General features: G+C 37.4%; 1 protein-coding gene across 1 annotated transcript in view; it reads left to right on the plus strand.

The window, feature by feature from the left end:
* Positions 1–25,365, plus strand: part of SCAF11 (SR-related CTD associated factor 11) — a 49,998-nt gene that overhangs the window by 2,992 nt on the left and 21,641 nt on the right. Inside the window, exons 2-5 of the mRNA XM_014312386.2 lie at positions 13,378–13,453; positions 14,290–14,444; positions 23,406–23,483; positions 25,173–25,270. Coding sequence (XP_014167861.1) covers positions 13,393–13,453; positions 14,290–14,444; positions 23,406–23,483; positions 25,173–25,270 — 392 coding nt within the window. The 5' untranslated portion in view covers positions 13,378–13,392. The remainder of the gene's footprint in view (positions 1–13,377; positions 13,454–14,289; positions 14,445–23,405; positions 23,484–25,172; positions 25,271–25,365) is intronic.

Consider the following 25,365-nt stretch of genomic DNA (forward strand, 5'->3'; position numbering starts at 1 on the left):
GCCGGGGCGAGCACCCGTGCGGCCGGGGCTACCTGGGCATGGTCTGCGGTGAGCTGTGCTTGCTTGGCCACTTTTAACCAGCCATGCTGCAGGCAGAAGGGCAGGGGTGGCAGCAGCTTCTCCTTTTTTGGTGCCCCTCATGAAAAGAGGCACTGAACAGAGCCAGCGGCCAGTGCTGCCCGTGCAGTGCTGGAGGGGACCACATGGCTGACAGCAAGGGGCATGATGAGCAATTCCCTGATGTGGACCCCAGATGAGATCAACCTTTCAGCACTACAAAATCCTGTAAGAACTTTTGAATTGGTAGAACTTGAGAGCAAACGAACCTACAAATAACAATTCTCTCCTGAGTCAGAGAAAAGGAAAAGGTGAAGACACATGAGGAGAGCACAATGGAGACACTAAGGTCTGTAAAAGGAGGGAGTGGGAGGAGAAGGTGCTCCGGATATTGGAGCTGAGATTTTTCTACAAGCTGTGGTGAGGACTATAATACAACAAACTTTCCCTGTCGTTCATTAGGTGCATGGAGGGATGTAGAGGTCCGCTTGCAGCCCATGGGAAAAGATGCTCATGCTGGAGCAAGTAGATGCTGAAAGGCTGTGATCTAATGGGGAACTCAAACAGAGAGATAGAGAAAGGACCCTTGCTTCCAAAGTAGAGCAGCTCATCCTCAAAAGACTGCCCCCCATGAACTCATAACCCACAAAAAACAGTTGTGGGAGGAACTCACATTGTAGCAGGTCGGGCAGGACTGCTACTCGTGAAAATTAAAACCACACTAGAAAAGTTCACAGAGAACTGTCTCCTGTGAGGAGCACCCCGTGGCACAGCAGAAAAAAACAAACTCCTTTCCCTAATCAAACTGAAGATTTTTTTAAACAAATAACAAACTGACTAAAGACTCTCATGTTTTGTCTCTGTGCTGTTGGTGGGAAGGAAGGAGGGACTGGAGGGAGAAACAAGGTGTTCTAGAGGTTTATCTTAGTTCCCAATATTCTCTTTTAATTCTGGTAATAAATTTTCTTTATACTGATTAAGCCTATTTTGCCCTTTAGTGTTTTCTCCTAATCCTTATCTCAATCTACGAGCTCTTCAGTTTTTCTTTCCCCTTCCTCTTCTCAACTATAGCAGAAGAGAATGAGTGTATAGTTTTTGTGGGTGCTTGGCGTTTAGCCAGTGTCAAATCATGACACTAAAAAAAAAAATAGAAAAGAGGAAGCTGCCTCTTCTTGAAAGGTTTAACTTTCCTATGTCCTTTTATTGCTGTGCATCAAGTTTCCTAAAGACTTGCAGTTGGAGAAACAAATCCAATATAAATGTGGAAGTTGTCGCTTCTAAACTTGGGAAATTGTTAACTGACTTCACGAAGGACGATCAAAATATGCATTTAATTTATTCAGGAAACAAATACATACACACACACACACCTGTATAGGCGTTGTACATCTATGTTTTATATTTGTGTATGTTTTGCTAGGTTGAATATTTTCACTTATTTATTTTTCATTAGCAAGTTATGCTGTCTCACAAATTTATTTTGATGAAACAGTAATATTGTTCTTTCTTTTTTTCCTCCGTGAGAACACAGAATTGGAATTTGAACTCAAAAATATTCTGCCATAGCAAAAATGAAAAAGTAACATTTTAATTTTATGGTTCTGTGATTGGTGGTATTTCTTCTTAACTTACTAAGATTTTCAGATTTTGCATGTGCATATATATATATAAATATAGATGTGTGTGTGTGTGAATAAAAGAATATGTAGAGAGAATTGGGAAGTAGAAATATTTTCCAGTAGCTGTTTTCTAAAGCCTAATAAATTGCAGTATCTGATCACCTTTTCTAAAAGACACTAATTATGTCTCTCTTAATGTGTTTTGTAGTTTAAGGAATGGTGAACTCACTTTAAAATGCGATGGTTAGTACTGGGGAAAGTACTGCTTAACCATGATCTGCCTTGGCAGGTACTATTTATGAGTAAACCTGAGTGATGCATTTAGTGGTATTTGAAACTTTTTCAAGCTAGTACAAAATTGCTTGGAAATGTCAATTGAGTTAACCCTTGTTGTTTCTTGCTACCTGGCTTTTGTTAGACTGCCAGCAGTAATAAAGAATGTGAAAGTCCATGTGATCAGTGTCTGATAGAAGTCTTCATCTCTGTCCATATCTTTAGATAGCAACACAGGCCAAAACTGGAGCAGTGAAAAGTTGTGCTTTTCTTGATATGCCACAGGAGAGATGGAGAGAAGACACTTACATGAAAATGAGTTGAACTGATATTAAAAATCTGGATGTTAAGGTAGAATCTGAAGGTAGGCATGTGCTCTTAATTGGCCTGCTCGCTATTCAGAGTGAATAACTTCAGCAGTTCTGGACATAGGAGGGGCAATGAAATTCTCCTATGCTTTCCATATAGCTACTCAATAAGCACTTTCTATATGCAGTTTTGCTTTTTTAAAACGTTCTTAGTTTGTCAGTTGTTAGTTAAGAGGTAGTGACCATTGTGGATAGATGGGTGTAACAAAAAGTAAGTCCTATGAAACAGCTGGAGAAAATCAATCTGTTAGGGCTACTTTGAGCTCATTGGAGTTTTGGTTTAGAGATGTTACCAAATAAAGATAACTGTAACAATGAAAGTAAAATATATTCTTCTCTCTAAAGCTATGCAATTGTGATTTTTAAGATGCGATTTCATTAGAAGAAAGAAAGGTATCTTATGCAAGTCTTGGATAAGTTAGCGGGTTCCAGTGATTATTTTGTGGTTCTTATTCTGGCAAGAAACTCTGAATGACAGTGGAGTTCCTGGTTGTGTGGAACTTCTTTGGAAAGCTTAAGTTCTTTTTGCAATGGCATAGAATAACAATTATAATAAAGCCTATGTTGGTCACTTAAGAATTCACAGTAAAATACTGTTGTGTTGTAGATAATTTCTTGATGCCATATATATGGTGAAGCCAAAAAGGTGATTAGCATGACTATCTATTAGACTCGCTTCACAAATTGGAGGGAAAGGTGATGGAGTTCAGGTTGTATTTTCCAGCTCAGATCTGAGGTTGCCATCTTGCATTAGTAGTTTGTTACCTTTCTTTGCATTGCTGTTCATGTTAAGAAGGACCTTTTCTTTCAAACCTGTCTTCTGTTCCTGGCTGGGGTTTTCTAACTTTATTTTAGCTGTCTTGAAAGTTATTGCTGAGTAAGGGCTGTGAAAACAAAATCAGCGGTAACTGAAACTGCTTACTCCCCATCTATCTACTACGTCTGAAATGGCATTCAATGCATTGTTATTCTACAGATATTGTAGGAGATTTTGTACAAAACACAATTACCCTTAAAATTATTATAGTAGTCATAAATCCTTCACAAGCTCTCTTTTTCCACAAATACAGCATTTCTTTTTGTTCAGGTTTTGTAAGAGGTTAGTGTAGGTCTTTGACCTGAGCTTATGAAATGCTGTTGTTCCAAGCAAGAAGGAGCTCGAGGACTGTATTTTTGACCCCATAGCTTTCATCCAGTGTGGGTTTTTTTAAGTGTATACCTCAGAGAGGCAACATATGCTTTTAAATGGGTATGTTATTTCCTGTCTTTTGTTTGTTTTTGACTCAGTGTCTGTATATTTTACTTGTAATCTGATTTTTTTTTTGCAGAAATGCAATTTTTTAAATTGTGAACATGTCATAAACATGATACAAGTCTAAACCCTTGATTTGATGTTTCAAATGAAAGAACAGCATGCTTTTAATAGAGGACTCAAGTTCAGGGTATTTTTATCAAGGCTGTGTCTATTGTTCTATGCAGTCTTCTGTAGTCCTTTTTATTTCCCATGAAAGTTAAACCATAAAGTTATAGGGAAGCCTGTGCATTACATACATTTTGTTAAGAGAATGTCCTTCATTTTGCAGGGGTTCAACATGCAGAAGCTAAAAAATAGGAGTGCTGTGGTTTAGGTAAAAGAAAAAATAGTGGTAGTCTGTAGTTGGACAATTGCGTTCTGTTTCTTCCTTTGCTGCATTTGTCCTTTTTGTCTACAGCTCAAGATGCTTCTCTAATCACCTACCACTCTCATTCTGTTGCCCCATTACTTTTTACATCTTAAATATACTTCTTGCTGCTGCCCCTGAGCTTTTCATTTGAGCTCAGTCTTACTCCATCAGTTTTGCCCATCATTTTTCCTTCCCCTCTTAAAAAGTTTCATTCTCTGCTTCTGTCTTTGCAAGGTCTTTTGGTTCATCTCCTGCATCCCTGATGTTTGAGTCTGGCTATTTGGGTATGATTAGGATGGTATTAAGAAAAATAAAGATGGTCTTTCCAGTTTCTTTAGCATCAGAGACATGACTGCAACAAGTCCTGCTGTGTTGCCATAGCAGTGGCTGAAGTATGCTCATTCATCTTGTGGGAATGTTGTATGTGCTGTGTAGCAGTGGGATAGGAACTTAAAATTATTTGTGTATGCTAAGCACAGAACAAGATTATGGGGGGAAAAAATTAAATGCAACGACTACCAAATGTTTACTGACTAAACACAAACTTTTTTCCCCCCAAATCTGTGACATGGCTGTATTTGGAAGGGTTGTGTGTGCGGAAATCATGTTCTTACTCTCCGTGACCCACTGCCAAATATCTGCACTTTGGTGGAAAGCATGAAAATACTAGTGCTTCCAAGTGGCTAGAAAAAAGTACATTAAAAAAACAACCCTGTTCTTGGAAATGGCAGAGCCATTTTTGCTGACTTTGGTATGTAATGCTATCCCTTCCAGCTGCAAAAGTATGCATGTGACTAAGGAGCCTGAACAGCAGAAGGCAAGGTCCTGAGTTTAAGCTGATTGGATTTAGTTGCTTGAACCATGTGGACTTTGAAAATAGTACCTAATGCCTAATGAGTTCCTGTTATTTGTAAATTTCAGTTTCACCCAGTTTAGTCACAGACTACTTAGAAGAAACGCCAAAGTGCTGAATTCTAGATTTTTTGAGAGTGTGTTATATACACTATTTTTTCTTTCATATTTTTTTGTATTATGGTAATTACTACAGTATTTCAGTGTTTTGTTTTCAGGATATGAAATGATGTGACTTAGCCAGTGGCAAACACATGTTCTTCCTACAGGGGTTGTTGTGGTGTAGTGCTTCTTCTGTTGAGAGTCTTATCATCCATGTGCACGTGCAGGAGAGACAGCAGCACAGTGCGCATTGCCTTCTGTTCAAAATACTGGCTTGGAAAGAAAAATAAGGTGGGCTTTTAGTTTCTGTGAATGCATATTTCATCACCTTGTATCAGTCTTTAGGTTTTATTCATCCTGTCTTCTGTATAAAAGAAGCTGTTTTTTCCAAAGGGACTTAACTACAGCTCCAATGAATGTTTCCTCCTTATGGCTATTATGAGCCCAGCTGTGCACTTCTGTAAAGATTAGGTCTGGAATTGACTTATATAATTCAAAACATCTTTGGGAAGCAGTGTTATCAGTGCAGACTTACTGAGGAGCTACCCTGCAAGATTGCCTTAGTTTAGCATGTAGGGACACTGCACAGCTTTGTCCTCACTGCTTTTGCATTGTCAAGAGCTGACAGAGGCTTGAGTAACATAATTTGTCATCTAGCAGAATGGGAAAGGGTTTTCTCACAGACTTGAGAAGTGTCACTAAAGAACCAGATGCGACACAAGCATAATTTTATATTACAGGTTAGATTGATCAGCTGGGACCGTATACTTTGAATCAAATGAAGCTGCATTGTGACAACTAACTCCCCCAAGTGCCTTTTTTTGTTTTTATTCTGTTACTTGCTGACTGGCAAGTTTAGCTTTATCTAGTTTTTTTGTCTGCAAATTGAATTTACCTAAACACAGGGCCATCTTGGTTGTCAGTGGTCACCCTGAAACACACTGATATTATAGAGGTGCCACATAGTTATACTTTGACATGTAATGTCACATGGTCTTATGAGCTAACCTCACTGCTGCTGCCAGATACTGAAAATCTTGTGAGATAGTTGATGTACATTGACTTGTGTACTTCAGCAGATTTCTCCACAGTTTATTATCACCTTTAAAATGAGTTCAGGAGAGATCCTAAACTTCTGCTATCCATTCTACCTTTTTACACTGTCCAGTAAACAGAAGTGTTTTGCTTGCAAAGCTCTAGAGTTCAATCTGATTTGTAGCAGCTCTTCAATACCCAACATTCTGTAAAAGACATCGTGTCCCCCACAGTTTATAAAATATCTCAAATATGTGAGGTCTTATTAAATGGCATTTTTCTTACTACTCTTATTTTTTGCTTAAGTCTTGCAGGTATTGTTTTGTTAAACTTCTTTGAGGAGCACTGCCTATTCCACTGATTTAACAAGATCTGTACTGCAGGTTTTTGAGACAGTTGATAAGCATTATATATAGGAAGGTGATTACCTTGTGTGTGTGTGTGTGTTTGTGTGTGTGTGTCCACTGTAAGGTTCTTTCTTAAAACTCTTGATTTTCTGGATGGTCGGTTAGGTTACTGAGGGATAGTCACGGCATCTGAGTCACTACAGCAGTTCTCAAGCATGTTTTGATGGAGTTGTGCCTGCCTTCCCTGTTTAGGAGGCAGTTTATGGTGTTGTCCTGTCCAGTGCTGACTGGACATGAGTAAGTGTTTGCAGCTGCTGTTCGTGTTGTTGTTGATTGGGCCACAAAAAATGAACACATGGATTCTAGTAGGGACATAGCTGTAGCCACAGCATCTGTAATTGAGGTATACACATCAGTATCTTGCTAGATGGTGGAAAAAATGAGGATAATATCCACTGTCTTGCTTTGGGTGGGGGTGGCTTTTTTGGTTTTTTTTTGTGTAGGGAGAGAGAAGAGCAACAGGCAGCCGTGTACTGTTTAGTATGGTATAGTTCTAGCCATTTGGCTTTGGTAGTTTTCTCCTGTGACTTTACCTTGCATTTTCATGGACCTGGCAGCTGAATCTAGCTAGGTATTGCTGTGTCCTTGAAGGGGGTGCAGTTTGACAACAGTCAAACTTTTTTTGCACCTTACCACTGTCAAAAGGGGCAATGCCTTTTTATGTCTTCCCTCCCTCATTCTGTCACTTACAATGTCTTTGGACCCCTATGGCTCTTAGTGAGTCTGCTCACCATCACTAGTGGTGAGAAACATAGCTGCTTCTTTGGGTGGCAGCAAGCTGTCAGCTGTCTTGGGTAATTGCATCCTTAGAGGGTCTGGAAAGAGTCTTAAAATCAGCAGTATCTCCTTGCTTGAGTAGCAGTGATTCTTTCCAAGACACTGGATCTACATGAATAGGCTTAAACCACCTATAGAAAAAGATTTCTCTCTTTATTTCCCAAGGCATAGCGCTGGTCTTTCTTTCTCTTCGTCTTTGTTGGTTCTATTGGATTTGATTTGGGAATGCAGACAAGGTGCAATTTGAGCTTACAAAGAGTAAAGATCCTCTTTAAAAGCTCGCTTTTGAGTGCCACTGTAGGTTCTATTCTCACTAATGTGCTGGATCAAGAGATTTTACACAAAGGAGAAAATCCAGGATAAGTGCTTCCAGATTCTCAATGTAGCCCTCATTTATTGAAGAGCAAACCACATTACTCAATTGTCACTTGAAGCAAGTCTGCCTTCCAGGCTCTTCTGACAAATCAGATGTTTTTCCAAATAAAAGATAAAACAACCATGAAGGTTCTTGATGTACTTAGACAAATACCCAGTAATGTGGTTTTTTTCCTATTGTGTTTTTTGGTGTATGTGTTATGTTAGACATAGTGATACAAGTAGGTCAAAAGCTTTTCAAATGTTCAACTGCCCTTGGAAATTATAAGTATTTTCTCAGCCCATGTCTTAGACAGCACAAAAGTTCTGGCAAAATGTTTAAAATTTTTCTTCAGCAGCTGGACGTGTTCCCAGTAGTGGTCCAGAGATTAGGATGAGCCCGTATGAGGAACTTCAGAGGATGCATGTTCTGTCATTAACTACTAAAACTACAATAACAAAAACCACTACCAACAAAAATCTGGTTTTGTGAATGTGACTAGTTGTTGAGGTTTGTTTTCTTTAAAAACATACTTGCTGAGGGAGTGGCTTAAACATCTTTCCCAGGTTTCTTAATGACCATGAAAATTAATAGGGAGAAACAGAGTCCTTCCTACTACTGCCCAAGAATTTGATGGGACTAAAGGGTGTTATTCTTGTTAATTAAGCAAATAAATTCTGTGTACTAAATATATGTCTGACTGTTGTTTCATAATTGAAACTTATTGTTTCTTGAGTTATTAAAAAATCAAAATACAACTAAGAGTCCCCCAAATCCTTTTTAAAGTAAAATATTTTTAATAGTAACAGAACAGTCTAAGTAAATGCTACTTGAGTATTAATGCAACATGTATCTAAAAAGCTGAAAGTTTGATTACAAATGTTTCTTGAGTTAAATCTGTTGCAGAAATGAGTAACTGCAAAATGATGTCCAAGATACCTTTCTCACTGGAGACTTCATTGCGTGTGTTCTTGATTTCCATCCCCCTTTCCAGCTGAACTGGGGTACTTGTGTGTAGATGAGTCTCTAGACTGTTAGTGTGGTGGAGGAAGAGTGTATTTAGTTGTTGCATTATATTTACAGGGTATAAAGAATGCTTGTAAAGACTTTGTCTTGTAGTTAGGCAAAAAGGAGGCATGTGCTAATTTCATGTGTCACTTATAACTAGGCTTCTGTAATTTTTTTAATCCAATGCTTTTTCTATGTCTATTTAAGCTTATAATATAATAGATTCATTGATAAATTAAGAGGCATGACTTTGAACAGAACAAGTCTTTTCTTTCCACATGCACAATGAATTAGTGTTGAAATACATCTGTATTTTTAGGTTGTGAGTTGTATGAAGTAGTTTGTGTGAATCACAGTTGTACTTTTGTGATATAGGAAATAGTTTAATGTGTGCATGGTACTTAGTCTGCTTTATGGAGTTGTTTAAATTCTTCATGAAGCTGAGTTCCTCAGATGGAGAGGGACAAATCTGTTACCACAATCTACAGTCAACTCTCTTGAAGAACTTTTGTTGGCAGATGCATTCCATGAAAACAAGAACAGGAATTTCATTTCCTTGGAAGAATAGCCTAGAAACGTAAACATTTAAGGGAGCAGGGAAATGAGGTAGTGTTGTGTACCTGTGCTAGTGTTTCTGATCACTGTTCTCAGTTTAATATACTAGAATACCCTTGTCTTTATGTCAAATATGAAACAAAGTAAGATATTTCTCTTAGAAAGTAATTCCATTGAGAATGTATAAGCACCAGAAAAATACTGTCTTTGCTGTAATGTTATGCTGTCTTTAGGCATTCTTAGGAAGGATTCTCTAGAGTTTGGAGAGGGGTGCGGTTTCTTGGTGGGTTTTTTGGTTGGGCTTTTGTTGGGTTTTTTTTTGTTTTTTGGGGTTTTTTTGGTTGGTTTTTTGGTTTTGGGGTTTTTTTTTTGTCTTGTTTTGTTTTTTGGGGTTTTTTTTTTGTCAGCACAGAATTCACAGAATCATTAGGTTGAAAGAGACATTCATGATCATCAAGTTCAAACCATGCACTAACACCTCAACTAAACCATGGCGCTGAGTGCCACATCCAGTCTTTGTTTTAACACATCCAGGGATGGTGACTCCGCCACCTCCCAGGGCAGGCCATTCCAGTACCTTATCACCCTTTCTGTAAAATACTTCTTCCTAATATCCAACCTATATTTCCCTTGACACAGCTTGAGACTTTGTCCTCTGGTTCTGTCAGTTGCTGTCTGGTGAAAGAGACCAACCCCCAGCTGACTACAGCCGCCTTTCAGGGAGTTATAGAGAGATAAGGTCACCTTTGAGTCTCCTTTTCTCCAGGCTGAACACCCCCAGCTCCCTCAGCCATTCCTCACAGGGTTTGTGTTCCCAGCCCCTCACCAGCCTCGTTGCCTTCTCTGGACGCGCTCGAGCGTCTCAACGTCCTTCCCAAACTGAGGGGCCAGAACTGGACACAGCACTCGAGGTGTGGCCTCACCAGTGCTGAGTACAGGGGAGAATGACCTCCCTGCTCCTGCTGGCCACACTATTCCTGATCCAGGCCAGGATGCCACTGGCCTTCTTGGCCCCCGGGCCACACTGCTGGCTCATGTTCAGTCGGCTGTCACCAGTACCCCCAGGTCCCTTTCTGCCTGGGCACTGTCCAGCCACACCATCCCCAGCCCAGAGCATTGCAGAGGGTTACTGTGGCCAAAATGCAGGACTCGGCACTTGCACTTATTAAACTGCATCTTACTGGACTCTGCCCATCCATCCAACCATTGCAGGTCTCTCTGCAGAGCCCTCCTACTTTCCAACAGATCAACACATGCTCCCAGCTTAGTGTCATCTTAAAATTTACTAATGAAAGACTCAATCCCCTCATCCGTGTCATCAGTAAAGATATTGAACAGAACTGGCCCCAGCACAGACCCCTGAGGGACACCCCTGGTGACTGGCCCCAGCTGTGGATGCAGCACCGTTCACCACCCCTGTCTGGGCCCAGCCATCCAGCCCATTCCTAACCCAGCACAGAGCGCTCCTGTCCAAGCCATGGGCTGCAGCTTTTCCAGGAGTGTGCTGTGGGAGACAGTGTCAAAGGCATAAACATAGTATAGTGTTTGTTGCTGTCTTATCACATTTTTGGAAAAATAAGTATTCTATTTTTTATGCTGTTTACTCTTTCTAAACGACCATGTTCTCTTTTACTAACTCTGCTTTTAATCATATAAATGTAGTAACAGTCCAGTGTTAACTCTTCTGCTATTCTAATGCCTGTGATGCCCCTTTTAAAATAATGGAGAAAACAGTCTTTTCAAAGTTAATTTGTTAAATAGTGTGTAAATTTTGATTATATCTTTTACTTTATTTATAAAAATTTCAGTAATATTAAATTTCTCTGCTGTGTTGTGCAAAATGCAATGTCAAACTGGTGAAGTGCTGTGCAAAGTGATCTGTGAAATGCATTAGCAGCACTCCGTATCTGTTTAAATAATAGGCTTGTGAGAAGAATGGGGTAACACCACATAAATGTTTTTGGTTGCTGCATGTCTTGGGTTACTGATATTCTGTCAGAATTTTAGGATTTCTGTTTTTCTAATTATAAGTGTGTCAGAATTTATGGGATGTCTGTGTCTAGAAAGAGTACAATGGAGTAAAAGGTTACTTTGTCTGGGGAAAAACAAATTTGAAGAGCTTCTGTGTACTGTTTCTGCAATCTGTTTTAGTGAATTCCTGACCTCTGTTATAATAAGTGCAAACTCAAAAGCTACTCCTTAATTTGGTATCTAGATTGTGTCTATTTAAATAATTTTCTGTGGATGTATGCAGAGAGCAGAATTCTTGATCTTGTCTTGAAACTGACTCAGATATAAGGTGTCCTGGGACTTCTAGGGTTGAAACATGTTTGAGTACAGCTTGTGGAATTTTCGGCTTCTGTAAAGCACCACTGAGGTGATGTTTGAATGATGTGATGAAGAGAGGATGTTCTTATATTTTGTGTATAAAATCATCTATACTGCACACTACTTATTGCATGATTTACACTTTCTGGGGCCAAAGCCACTTGTGCAAATCAGAGCAAAAGCAACAGAACACAATCTCCTAAATTCAAATGTGGTTTTCGTGGTCTTACCTGTCCTAATTTCACGCAGATTTTACTTGTTGAAGACATTAAATTTTAAGGGAGCAGCTTGACTTGGGTTGGGTTTCCTTTTGCTTAGCTTGCAAAAGGTGGAGATCTGGACAGTGGTTGTTTTGCCAACAGAACTTGCCTATAGCTTACAGCATTGACTGCAATTTGGTCAGTGTTAGTATTAGTGCTGGTAACCAGCCTACAGTTGATACCGTGTATTGATGATATCTTTTGAAATAATTTTAGATATAAAAATGTGATAGCAGTGTAGGAGGGAAATCCCTTAAAGCTAGGCTTTTCTTTCCTTGTCCCTTCACTTTCCCCTACCCTCAGTGGGATTGATTGCCATGTTCCCTTTGGGGAATCAAGTGATTTCTAATGGGAGTATTGAAGCCAGTTTGAATTCTAACTGCAGATTTCTAATTAGTTTCACGGTTTTGACCATTTCTTTAGCAAACTGCCTGTGTTTTGAGACTCACAGATTGGAGTCCTGATTTCTTTGGTTGACTAAGGAAACAAGAAGTATATGTGATGGGAATGTGCAGCAGAGTTGCTTTTATTAGTATAAAAAAATGATCATTAAAACACTTCTGCTGCCATGATCAAGCAATAAAGACTTGATCAGAAGAAAAGCTTGGGGTAGCAAATTCTGTCTCCCTCTTCTGGATGTCGTGGTGGTAAAGGAAAATTATTGTAGTTTCTGAGCGAAATAGGAGGAAGTTTAGTTGAGGAACCCAATTGTGGCAGTTTCAGCTCTGTCCTGCTGCTTTGTCTAGCAAAGGGGTGTCGAACCTCAGCTGGTTTGCTTCAGGTTTGAATGCTTAAGTAGCAGACATTGGTAATCTCTGATTTCTTCAGTGTCTTCTGAAGTTTCCTTTTGTCCTTTTAAATTCTAATAATTTTTAAAGCTTCATATAGTTTTGAAGAAAGCTGTTGTTCCCTCTGGGGCTGGGGTTGGAGCTTTAGGTGTACATACTATCTCTGCTGTGACTACAGGAGTTTTGAAATGCAGGAGATTCAGACCTTGGTATTCTTTTTTCAAGTGTGTTTCATTCTACATGTATTAAGTAAGCTTCCAAAGAAGATATACTTTCTATTTCTTAGGTAGGGTCAAATTCTTTTAACTTTTGTGATGTGGATCACTGGATGTACTTCATCTGTGCTCTCTTTCACAGAGCAGTTAAAAAGCGCATCCCCATTCATGATACTGCACTGCTCCTGTGCTTGTGACCTGTCCCTTGTTTGATACAAATTTCTCTACATGTTTTACTGAGTGCAAATAGTTTGAACTATTTCCTTCTTGCTTTTGTCATACAAATATAAGCTGCATTCATTTTTCTCACTTGCCATTACTACAGTGATTCTTGGTTTGTAAAACAACCAATTCTTCTGGTGCTAGAGTGTTTAAAGTTTGTTGCTTCAAATATTTGCATAGAGCAGTTTGCAGGTGTTAGTTACTGCAGTGTTGCATGGGGTCATTTGCATGGAAACTTAGCAATATGTTGCATTTTTAAAAATAAAAGCACCAGTGGTAGTCTTAAAACACTGCAAAAATGTCTCATCTGTTGAACAAAAGCAAATTTTGAAATTGGAAACATCAGTTGCTAGACAGCAATAATGATGCTTATAAATTGTAAACAATCTCTTAACTTCTAATACCATGTATTTCTACTCTACAATGGAGAATATTCTTAATTTTTTTTAATTTCAAGTTGCAATCTAAATGAACTGTTTCTGTGTTTTCCAGACTACATTTTGTAAGATGAAGAACAGAAAGCAATGTATTCAAGATACTGAGGATCAGACACATGAAGGCATGGAAGGTAAAGTTTGTGTGTGTGAAAAGATTGAAGCATATTATTCAGGTTGAAGCTGTGAAGGTCTGATTTTTTTCATTTGCTCTCTCAATTAGTATGCTGCTTGTTTTGAAAGAAGTTGTGTAAATATAACCACTCTCTCATAATATTTGGCATTGGCCTGTGCGGTCCCCAAATAATTTCCTGCCTCTTCTCTTGTTGTTACTTGTTAGCTTCTAGTAGCAAAACAAAATGTTGATAGCAATTGCTATTCAGAGAAAATGATTATTCAGAGTAAAATTCCTTGAAGAAGAGTTCATACTTTTTTTTTATTCTGAAAACACTTTCCAACTCTAACAAAATCAGGAGCATTTTTTATTTAATGTACATGATTAGGTAAATATTTGAAGATATTCAGATTAAGATAACTCTGACAGAAATGCTGAAGTAAAGGTAGACCATATGTATATAAGATAATATAGAATATGCTGGTGTAATTTAAGTCATGGAGAGAGAAGAAACATGCAAGGAGGAAGAGCGCTGGAGAATTATGTCTAAATGACTACATAACCAAGAGGAAACACTGTGATACTTGCTTTATTGAAATATCCCTGTAATTAACTTTGTTTTGATGGCAAAGACTGGTACAGTAGTCTATGAAATAAGTTGCTTAGCTTTCTTCATCTGAAACACACTTTCCTGTAGTTACAAGCAAGTTGAATTCAAGTTTTCAGGTCTAATGCAGCCAAGAAGCTGGCCAGAAGACTATTTGAAAGAATTCTTACTTCTCTATTATTCAAATCTAGAAGGACTTTGTTTCAAAAACTGTCAAAACTTCTGAGTGTCACTGTTAATAATACCAGGTGAAGAAAACGAGGAAAGCTGTTCCTGTTCTACGTTATTGTATGATGGCAACACATGCCCCATCTGTCTGAACTGCCTTCTAGAGCAAGAGATTGGGTTTCCTGAGAACTGCAGTCATACCTTCTGCATGACTTGTATTCTTAAATGGGCTGAGGTAAGACTGAGCACCAAGGTGTGTTTTTATTTTTCAGTGAAATCTATTGCATCTAATACCTACAGATATATTTTTTTTAAAGTTACAGATTTTACTTTGCACAGAAGTGTTCAGTGACCAATTTGTAAATAGACTTTGGAAAACTTTGTTCTTAATGCGATAAAGTATTTTGAGTTTTCTTTCACTAGGCAATCTTACTTATTCTAGTAACTTATTGGTTGCTAGAGATTAGGGATAAGTAAATAGGGTGGTGTTGGCTGTTTGGACGATCAGACAGTATTATATACATGCTATAATATTGCATTGTTGTTAGCTTAATCTTACTTTGTGATAACCCTTAGGCTTTGTCATAGTGTCAGCTCAGGGCTGGGACCAATATGTATTCATGTTAGTCTACAAAATGAGTGATACAACCTTAGGTTTCTACCTGTAGAGAGAATTCAGCTAAAAGCTTTACTGCTGTTCTAAAAAAAAAAATCATTTTAATGAGGACTGGTTTTTGTTCTATGTCAATAACTTAGTAGATAGTTCTGGAACATTAAAGAAAAATGACTTGTTGAAGAAATCCTTGATGACCTTGTTCTATTTAGTCCATTTTCCCTCAGCTATGTTATGCAATCATTGCATTCAGTCTGGTGTCTTTACCTTTCCTGTAACTTTTTCAATTATCAGTATAAAACACCAAATTAATATTGCTTTGTACTGGGATGAGTGGGGGTTGCTGCCTTTTGCCCTGCTTCTATGGACTTGAATTTGTTTGTCACTTTGGTGAGATCACTGTTTGGTTTCTTTCATTCTTTTGAAGTAAATTATGATTTTGATTTCAGTATTCCCTTTAGAACATTGGTATTATTTGGTTGATCTGTATATATGCAATATGCTTATTCTTGCTATGTTTTAACCTTAATATCTGAAAACCAGTGGTAGTGCAATTTTCTGAAGCATTTATATGAACTTTAGAATACTAAAAAAAAAGTTATTACATTAAAATTGCTTTAGATTTACAAACCAGATAATAAACAAAGTTTCCTGTTGCCAGATTTTCTGTTTTGCATTCAATTCAGTGGAGCAATTTGATTTGTAAGGGAAGAGGAAATTCTCACCTGTAATTTTACCCTGAGTGACTTAGCTGGTTGCTATAATGACAGCTGAAAAGCATTAAACAGTGACATGCACAGGGAAGCAGTACAGTATATTGGCTTGCTGCTGGATTCGAGTTTATTCACATTCTCTAACAGATGCTTTTAAGCCCAACGAGGAAGAGGAATTTTCTTGTTCTAAAAGGGCAGGTGAGTGATATGACATTTTTCTTGTCATGTCTTTTTTTTTTTTTTTTTTGTGGTCTGAGGTGCTATTCAAATAGAATAAAAGCAACTTCTCTTAAAAGTTGATAGGTAAAGTAGATGTGATGCCATGAAAAAGATGTGGGGGAGTTTCTAAAGCTACATAAGGCTGCTGCTGCTGCTTTTCATTAGCAACATCAGATAGGCAAAACCAGCCAGGCTTCCTTTTCTGAGGTTACTTAACAGACAGGCCTGTTGAGTTCATGGAACTCCACTGCCTAATTTCGTAGTTTTAATTAAAAGTAAAGTGACAAAATAAGCGTTGAAGCCTGGGTAACAGTTCAGAGGCTTCAGCTGTGAGAAGCAGATGAGGTTCTATAGATTTGAACAATAGAAAAATATTATAAGCATGTCACCATTTAAAACATGCTGATGCTGTGTACTTTTTGCCTGTTACTGATATTTAGTAATTGAATGTGTTCTTTTTTGAGAAGTGTTGCAAAAGGGTTAGTTTTTTCTGGTTCCTCGTTGATCATAAACATAATTTAATTCATTCTGAGTAATGAAGATATAAAAAAGATGCAAAAATTACCTGCTGCTTAAAAAATACATTGCCTGATTCTGGGTAAAGATTAAGTATTTTTTAGGAATATAAACAAATTGCTTTTAGAAATGGTATTTTCTTCTTTAAGTGCTGGAGGAAGACAAAATTGAGAATAAAATTGAATTGTCTTAAAAAAAAAAAACCAACTAATATTTACATTATTTGACATGTTCTTTTGTGTATCTTCAGTTCCGCTCCATACACTTAGAGGCTTTGCCAGCAGTCTGTGTTCAAGTTGGGTATTTATTTTATTTTTCTGTATAGCATCTGGGCTACAAAATATAACAGGATAAGCTGCTTCTTTAAACTGTTGTTTTCAAATTGTACATAATCATTGTTCTCCTGAGAGTTTATGGCTTTTTTATATAACTGTGTAGACTCAATCAAAACCAGGGTAGTTTAGGCAAAAGATTAGAGTTTAACTGTTCTGCTCCCTCTTCAGTCTACAGGAGATTTTCAACATGGCAGCTGCAGTAAAGTGTCCTGTACCATCAGATCTTCTGTCTGAAAGCAGCAGTTATAACACTTTGAGCATCTTACTTTTTAAGAAGTGAGAGAATATAGATTTAAAAAAAACACTTAAAAGCAATAAAAAAGCAATGTATAAAAATTGCCTTTATTCCAAAAGGTAAAGAGAGGTAGGAAACCTGCTGCAGAACAGGTCTAATACATTAGATCCTGTTGGCTAGATCTGAACATTTAGTTTCAGAATTACATAGCATTACAGTTGAGTCAGTACTATATTTTCTTTCCCTTTGAAGAAAGATGTCTAAAGCCTAAAAGGAAAGTGAGGGACAGACCAAGAATCCCCACAAAGGAGTTAATCTTCAGAGTAACTTTTTAATAAGTCCCTTGAATTGTTCTGCTCTCTTTGGCTGTGTTAATTGTGGCATTTGAGAGCATTGCTATGCACAAAATCAGTTGCCTATACTATTAAACTCTTCTATACTATTAGACTGTCAACTTGTGTGCTTTTGGCCGTGCTAACTAGTGCTCTCCCAGTCACTGCCGGGGGCTGTTCTCAGTAGGCACACGAAGATTAACATAAATGTTTGTCATCCTGTGCCAGCTGTCAACCACTTCTGTAAACCAACATGGTGTAATTTACTAATGAAGACTCTCAAGCTTGAGGCTTTGTATTTCAGTGAGTTTGTGCTGGAAGATCATAAAAAAGTAGAAGGTGCTAAATCAGGAGCTGAGGTTACTGGACACACCCTTCAGTGGGAATGTAGAATGACAGTGTAAGTGAAGGGTTGCTTTCAGTGTAAGGAGCATGCATGTGGTAGCATTATTTTGGCCACATTAAAAAAGGAGGGAGGGTCTAGCTAACAACAAAAATCCCCTATCTAGAGTCTTTAAATACCACCAGTAATGTCGTGTTACACCAAAGGGAGCAATTACATTAACGTGTTTCTGTCATCTGTAATGCTATTAGTATATTTAAACTACTAACCACTTGGGTCAAAACGAATTTTTTAAACTTTTTTTTCTGATAAACTTGTATTTTGTATTTTCATTGGTAAGCACATGTTTTAGTTTATAATAATTGGTTCTGAAAGGATTTAAGTGAAACTGATACAAAGAAAAGTTAACTAGGCATCTGTGGCAAACATGCTCAAAGTAGTTAACGCTACCTCAGCTAAGACAACTGCTTTAGCAGCTGTGGTGTCGTGCCTGTATGCATTAGAGAAAAATCTTTATCTTTGTTTTTCTATTTGATTCAAAGAAAACAGTCTTAGAAACAATAAATGTTTACTTTACTGTAGGCTTTAAGAAATGTACTGGAGATTTCTATCTCTGTTCTTCTATTAATTCCTCTTATGAACTGTCATGAGAGATGAGTGTTGAAGAAAAGATTCAGTGTGTTGTCTGCATTATTACAATGTTTGTGTAACAGACATTGATTTCAGTGACCCTCACCTACCAAGCTTATCTCATGCTCTGGTCCTGGTTTCCTGCATTATTTTTTCCCTATCTGGGGAATTTGAAAGTGGAGTATGTGCAGTCATAAATTCTCCAAAGCCTTGGGGCATGTTCAGGTAGGCCCTGTACAGGATCTGTGGTTGACTAGATCAAACTAAGCAGTTGGCGCAAAGAGCTGTTGTGCAGTATGTTTCTAGTGGATGTTCTTAGGTGTTTTATTCATAGATTTTGATGTTCAGTTCTTAGAGTAGTCATTGCCTTTGTGCTCATACAAGGTTTGGATTATTGTGTATGTGGATTATACTACTGCACATGTATATTCTTCTGAGGTTAAGGAGAGTTACCTGTATGATAACTGGGATTCTTAATGTGTTTTCTGATCTTTCTGATCTGGATTATTTTTTTCTGAGGGACATTGGAAGGAATCAGTTTAAGTGGCAACAACATCCACAGAGATCTGCAATACAGAGCATTATGGGCAAGATTTAAGATGACACTAATGAGCAAAACATAGATTGTGTTCAAAGAAACACAACCTAAAACCCCAAAAATAACAGTGGAAAAAACCTTATTGTTCAAGTATACCCTAAGTGATCTATACGTAGACAGTTCATCTGAGAACTGATGTTCAGAAAACCTGTATTAATCAAATTGTTTCGGGAAGTGTAGATTTAAATACCTTTTTGCAAATTACGTTTGCTTTGTAGTATACAGTTGTTCTTGGCTGTTTCCCTGCTTAAGCAGGGGGGTTGGGCAAGATGACTTCCAGAGATCTCTTCCAACCTCAGCCACTTTGTGATTTTGCAAGAACATTTGTGTAGCAACTTATGAATGTTAATGCTGTTGAAGTGCAGTGCAAAAGTCTGAGTGGTTTTCATTTTACTCCAGTTCTTCCAATAGTGTCAATACAATTAAGCTTAATTTGTCAACACTTCATGGCAATTTTGAATTGGAACTTAAGAACTAGCCAGCTGTGTAATGTAGGTAGAGAGAATAGAGCTGTTTAGATTTGTAACTAAGTAGTCTACTGGTTAGCTGTTAAAAGTGTAATCTGTTCTTTTGCACTCTGTATTATAACTATCAGTGATTTTCCTTCCAAAAAAGACTTGTCAGAAATAGTGCTTTCTTAAAGTATAACTATAAAACTTTTAAATGTACTTGCTTTTTAAAAGTAGACTGAAAAAAAGGTAATGGTAAGTTTTTACATGCTTCTAGAAAATAGTGCATTTTCTGATGTCTTCCTACTTTCATTAAAATGTGGAGAGGGTGTTTCTCACTACATGTGGTGTAATGGTCTCCCTGTTCACTGAAGCTGGAGGTGTTACTGTGGGCTTTTTGCTGTACTGTTATTACAAGGTGAAGTGAAATATACAGACATTGCTTTAACAGTCTAAATCTCACTTTAGGTCTGAATTTATTTAGGAGAATCTGGTATTATTTATTTGTGTTTAACAGATTATCTAAAAGTTCAGGATCATGTTTCTTTTTCTATCAGCTTTTCAATACAAAATTTGGAGAACAGTCTTTTTTATGAGCCGCTTGAAGAAAAAAAAATAGGGGGAGGGATTTACTGCAGCAACTCGAATTCTGTACTTGGATCTTGTTACTGCTTGTTATGAAACCTCGTAACATGGAACTTGATGAGATGGGGGTATCTGTCAAAGTTATTTTATCAGCCAAATATGTTTCAGGGTTAGCTTCCACCTGTTGGTATAGCTTTCTGAAAATTCCTATCTGAAATATAGTAACTGCTTCATCCTTTTGCCTACCTCACTTCGTTCAAATGCTGTTTGAATTGATGCAGTTAAAACTGGGAACTATTGCTCCTTGAGTTTAGAGAGCACAGTTCTGTGTTGCTCTAGCAGTTACAGGAATATAGAAATTAGGTTATGCCTGTGGAGCTAAAGTAAGATTTTTCTAGAGGGTCATAAAAATCAAGTAAAATACAATAATTTTATTTTTTTTAATCTGAAAATGAAACATATTGCTTGTGGATAACTTTCCAGGGCTTGCAGATTTTTGTGAATGCTTATGTATTTTATGAAGCAAATTCTTCAGCTATCACAGGATGGGTGAAAGAATAAATCACCGTGGAGTTATCAGGTTTAACAGGAAAACTCTCAATAGTTTCATGTGGAGAATAAAACAACCAAAGATATTTTGAAGTGTGCTAAGCTACTAGTGTGTGATTTTCCAAGGAAAGAACTGTTCAGAAGCAAAGCAAGCAGGCCACAAATACCCGTGCTGAGGTTCTAATGATATTGATGATTACATTAAGTACTGCATGTTCTGATTTTTAAAGCGATGGTAAAGAAAGATATTGTAACAATCTGTGGTTCTTCTAGGGTTTTGATACATTTCACATACCTTCTCCCTTGTGCGCAATAAAAGTGGTAGCTGCTCCTCGGACTTGTTCCATGTCAGCATCTTCTTTCTTGTTTTAAATGTTCTTTATCAAAAAGTACAGTGTACGTTCACTATTACTTACAATGCTCCCTGAATGGAAACCTCAGAAGAGTGGAATTGCTAACCTGCCTTTGATGAAAGAAGACTCAACACCTTTGTTACCTGAACCAGGTTCTCAAAAAACATGAGAGATGAGTTAAAGGTCAACACTCCTCATAATTGCTTCTTCTAATGAATGTTGGCTTTTTTTACCTTTATTCCTTTCTATAACATATAAATCCTGTCTTGCTGTTGGGAAAAGGGATGGGGAAGGAACTTTGGGTTTTTTCGTCCATTTTTTCCAACATTTTAAAGGTTTGCTTTTATTTGTTAGCAGACAGGTGAGAACTGATGCATGTTTAGACAGAAGTAACCTCTAGTTTCCCTCAGGGTACTCAAAACTGTACTCTACCTGGGGACTGGGGGTGTACAACCAAATGTCCTAAGTTTATCAGAATTTCTCTAGTGATAATGTTGTCAGCTTACAGAAAATGCTAAGGCTACAAAAAGCAGCTGAGTAGAAGTGGAAAGAGCATCCACTGTTTCTGAACATATCTGAACCTAATGGTAGTTTTTGACTCTTCCAGAATGTTTTCCTCCCTTTTTACTACTGTGGAAAACTGTATTAAGTTGTTAAACATTTGTTCAGAAAAATTGAACATTGAACATCTTTCTAGTGAAGCAAAACCAGCTGTTATTTGTATTGCTGCTAGTAACACTCTGATTCTATGATACTTTATTGCAATGAATAAACGGAACTTGCAGTGACTTAAAATTGAGAAGATAACTTGACATTCATGTGTAAATTTAATGTAGGAAGAGACTGTATTGGATAAACGTTTCAGCTAAGGTAGATCCTTAAATGAGAATAAAAATGGAAGAAAAATAACTTCCTCCTACCTATCTTTTACAATCTGGCATAGCTAAGAATGAAAGTAGGTACCTTGATGTTTGCAGTGGATTCAGAAGCTACAGTGCATTTCATGCTATCAAATATCCTGATGGAACATTGCACTGCTGTGTTACTGTGGGTTAGCTGTACCTTGACTACAGGACAAGAACTGTCTTCATTATCTGAGTCCTTAGGGAACTGGCTTAATTACCCAATATGGTTTTCTTATCTCGGGCCATAACACTGCAGAGAACAATGGTATCCCCCAAAAGAGGAAGTTTTTAGTTAGGACAAAATACTAGAGCATCAAAGGCTAGGTGATGGCTTTAACTTACATTCTTGTTTAACAGCTTATTCCTGAAACTACCCCTGGGGATTTTTTTTTGTTTGTTTGATTGGTTTGGATTTTTTTAAAATCAGTCTTGTTTGGTTCTGTCTACTTCAGTTGAAATCAGAAGCTCAAAAACTTCCTGAATGCTCCATGTTTGGGGACTGGTATGTGAAAAAGAAGTTGAGCACTCCTTGAAATTGAGAAAAGAACAGAATTAACTGGAAAATTAGAAGGCTTGATGAAAAGACAGGAATGAAGTTAGCAACTGGATTTAGGGGCAGAGTTCATATGCAGGTTTTTCCTAGCTGCTTATGTAATTCTAGTACGACATCTTGCTTGCACAGATACCCTGTAGCTCTCTAAATTGCAGAAATTACATGCTTCTTCAGGGCATGCAGTTCCTATACTGGATCTTGTTCAGTGAATGAATTAGGGCTGGAGACTGGGTGTGTGTTTTGGTTTTTTATTTTGTTTTACAAGTGTTGAACTGAGCCTCTGAAGGCCAGTGGAATTAAGATGGGTGTGGAGGGTGTAATGATGACAAAACCCCCAAACCAAACAAAGAACCATGCCCCCACAGCAAACATGTCTGGAATTATGAGGGATAAAGAGTTCTCTCACAGCAAAAGTTAATATCTAATGTGGATTTTTCTTAAAGCTGATTCAGTACATGATCCACTTATGTGTCACTTCAGTTGAAATTTCCCATTTCTGTGCTTAATAGTGTGTTATTGTTCTGTGTGTGTGTTTTATCTGATGTAGTGCAGCCTCAATAAGAGAGCATTTAGGTGATCAGGGAAAAACATTAAATGGCTATTTCCATCAAACAGTAGGGTAAAATAGCCTTCAGTTCCCTTTTCTTGAAAATTGATTTGTAAAACTTTAGATGTATTGCATGTGGGAATCTGTTGTCTGCTGACTGCAACAAAAGAGATGTATTATAACCACTGTTTGCTTTTTGCATTACCAGTTTTATGTTTTGAGGGAGACACAATGCAGCACACTTCCTGTTGAAAATAAAATGTTAGGACAATATGAAATACAGAGGACATTTGCATATTGTTATGCTTTTCAGTGTGTTATCAACATTAATCTGGTAAAGCAGTGTACCAGCTACTAAGAAAAATTAGCTTTATCCCATCCAAAATTGGGACACATTGGTATAAAATCAGTTACCTAAAAGGAATTAAAAGACCAGAAAATGAAGGTAACTTAATGTAAAATGCATTAAATGCTTTTCCTGTTTTAAACATCTTCTGGGCTATATTCTGGTTTCCTTTAGATTTTTCCTGAAAAAGCAATCTGCTTATATAAAACAAAATACTGAGTGTATGGATAATGTGTCCAAATGCATTCTTACTGTGAACAAGTTGGGATTTTGTGTGCTTCTGTAAGCTATTATAATAGTGAATAAAAGTTTAGAAAATTCTAGGGCTTCTCTTAGCTCATTACCAAGTTTGTAATAAGAAAAATAATTTTTCAGACGCAGGCTTCATGTCCTATTGATCGCAGACCATTTCAAGCAGTGTGCAGGCTGGATGCACTGGATAAGCAGATAAAGGTATGTTCCAGACTTGTTTTCTTAAATAACTTCCCTTGTAGGAATGTCCAAGTTATGCTGCAGCCTTTCATTCATATAAAATGAAATGTGCTATAAGCTTTCTAACAAAGTAATTACTGTTTCAATGTTTCTATTACATATTTGAAGCTAGGAATTATTCTTAATTATTTTTTCAGAGCAAGTATTTACCATAGTAATAATAATCATAAAGCTGCTGTTGCTACTTTCTAGTATCTCTGAGCATTCATGATATATCCAAGAATAGAAGCATAGTAATTGGTCTCAAAGTGTTTTTTAAACTAGGTTTTGTAAACAACTGCTATACCAATTATCCTGCAATACTGCCTTTTTTTTTAGCTGAGGTGAATCTTCTGGGTTCACAGCCTCCAATTCCCAGACAAAAACACATAAAGGCAAGAGGATCAATTAATGTTAAATGTTCAACTGAAATCTGAATTTTTTTCAGTTCTGAATTCTTCTTAAAAATACTGATATGGAGAGTAGTTTATCAAGTAGGAAAAAACCTCTTCTGATAGTTGATCTTGAAAATGCATATAGAAAGATGCTGGTAATTCTATGTACAATTTGAAAATTTTGTGAGGAAATTATGCTTATAAGTAGTTCATAAGCTGCTGGTCTTGCACTTTGTGACATTTAGAAAACAGGCTTCCACTACTCATTTCTTGTACTTCTGGAGGCCCAGGCAGTCACCTGTAAAGGAGCCATGCTGGCAACTAGAGGTGCTTCCTTCTCATAGGAAACTGTAAACTTGCATATTTTGTCTTCTTTATTTCTGAAGAATCAAGGAAGTAGTTGAAATGGGATAAACTGAAGTTTACATTTGGAAAAGTGTAAAGGCTGTATCAAAATACAGTTTGAAAGATTGTCTGTTCACAGAATTTCAGTGTAAACACGTGGGCAGAGAAAAATGTCCTTCCCTAAAAAAGAGCCACTGGAGCCGTAGGAATAGATGGAATGTGTACTGAGATATACACACACAGTGGTCAGCACCATCAGTGGTGCTGTTAGGAGAGACTGGCAGCTTTCTCTTTGTGATATTCACAATTAGCATGCTAATATGTTAGGTGGTTGCATAAAAAGCCAGATTTTGGGGATGAGGAAATACAAAATTTCTAATGCAACCAATTGCAATGTAGCCATGGAAGCAACTTCACAATAAAAGTTGTATTGCTCTCAGTGTTTTTGAGATGTGAAGAAAACTCAGTTATTTTACTCTAGAAGAAAGTTGTGTGTGTTTTAATTATGAGGAAGCATATTAAATTGAGTGGTAGTTCAGCATTTTCCCAAGGTGAGCCTTGTGTATTCTGAACAACCAACTTAGTTTTAAAAAACTTAGCTTATAGATTCTTAATGGAAGCTAGTGCATAGCTCTGAAACACTTGCCATGGCAGTCAGAATGTTCAGGGCCTTTTTTGTCCTGTGGTATGCATCTCAGGCATTGTCAATAGCATATCAAGGTGTAGATTTTTCTATTTTATGGAAAAAAAAATGAAATCTCCAAACTGTGAAGTCAAAGTCATGTCTCCTTCTAGAGAAGTGAGATTTGAAATGTTTTCTAGTCCTTCTGTTTGAGTTTAATTTCTGTACAGACTTGAAGAGACTTTGTATGAATTTAAAGCCAGAGTATAATGACATTCTAGATTGGGTTGATTCTATTTTACAACACAGGTTCAGGTTACAAAACAACTAAGGAGGAAGGAGGAAGACGAAAACTGTGCCTGCAATAAGGAAACTTACAGCCATGTGAAGATGAGAAGTTTTGTGAGGTTGGTCAGCCATATAATTGCAAGCATTTGAATTGGAATATTCAAAAGAAATAAAATCAACTGGTTTAACATGTACAGCCTGAAAATTTTCTAAA

The sequence above is a fragment of the Geospiza fortis genome, unplaced genomic scaffold (genome assembly GCF_000277835.1).
Source record: "Geospiza fortis unplaced genomic scaffold, GeoFor_1.0 scaffold166, whole genome shotgun sequence".
Classification (NCBI taxonomy): Eukaryota; Metazoa; Chordata; class Aves; order Passeriformes; family Thraupidae; genus Geospiza; species Geospiza fortis.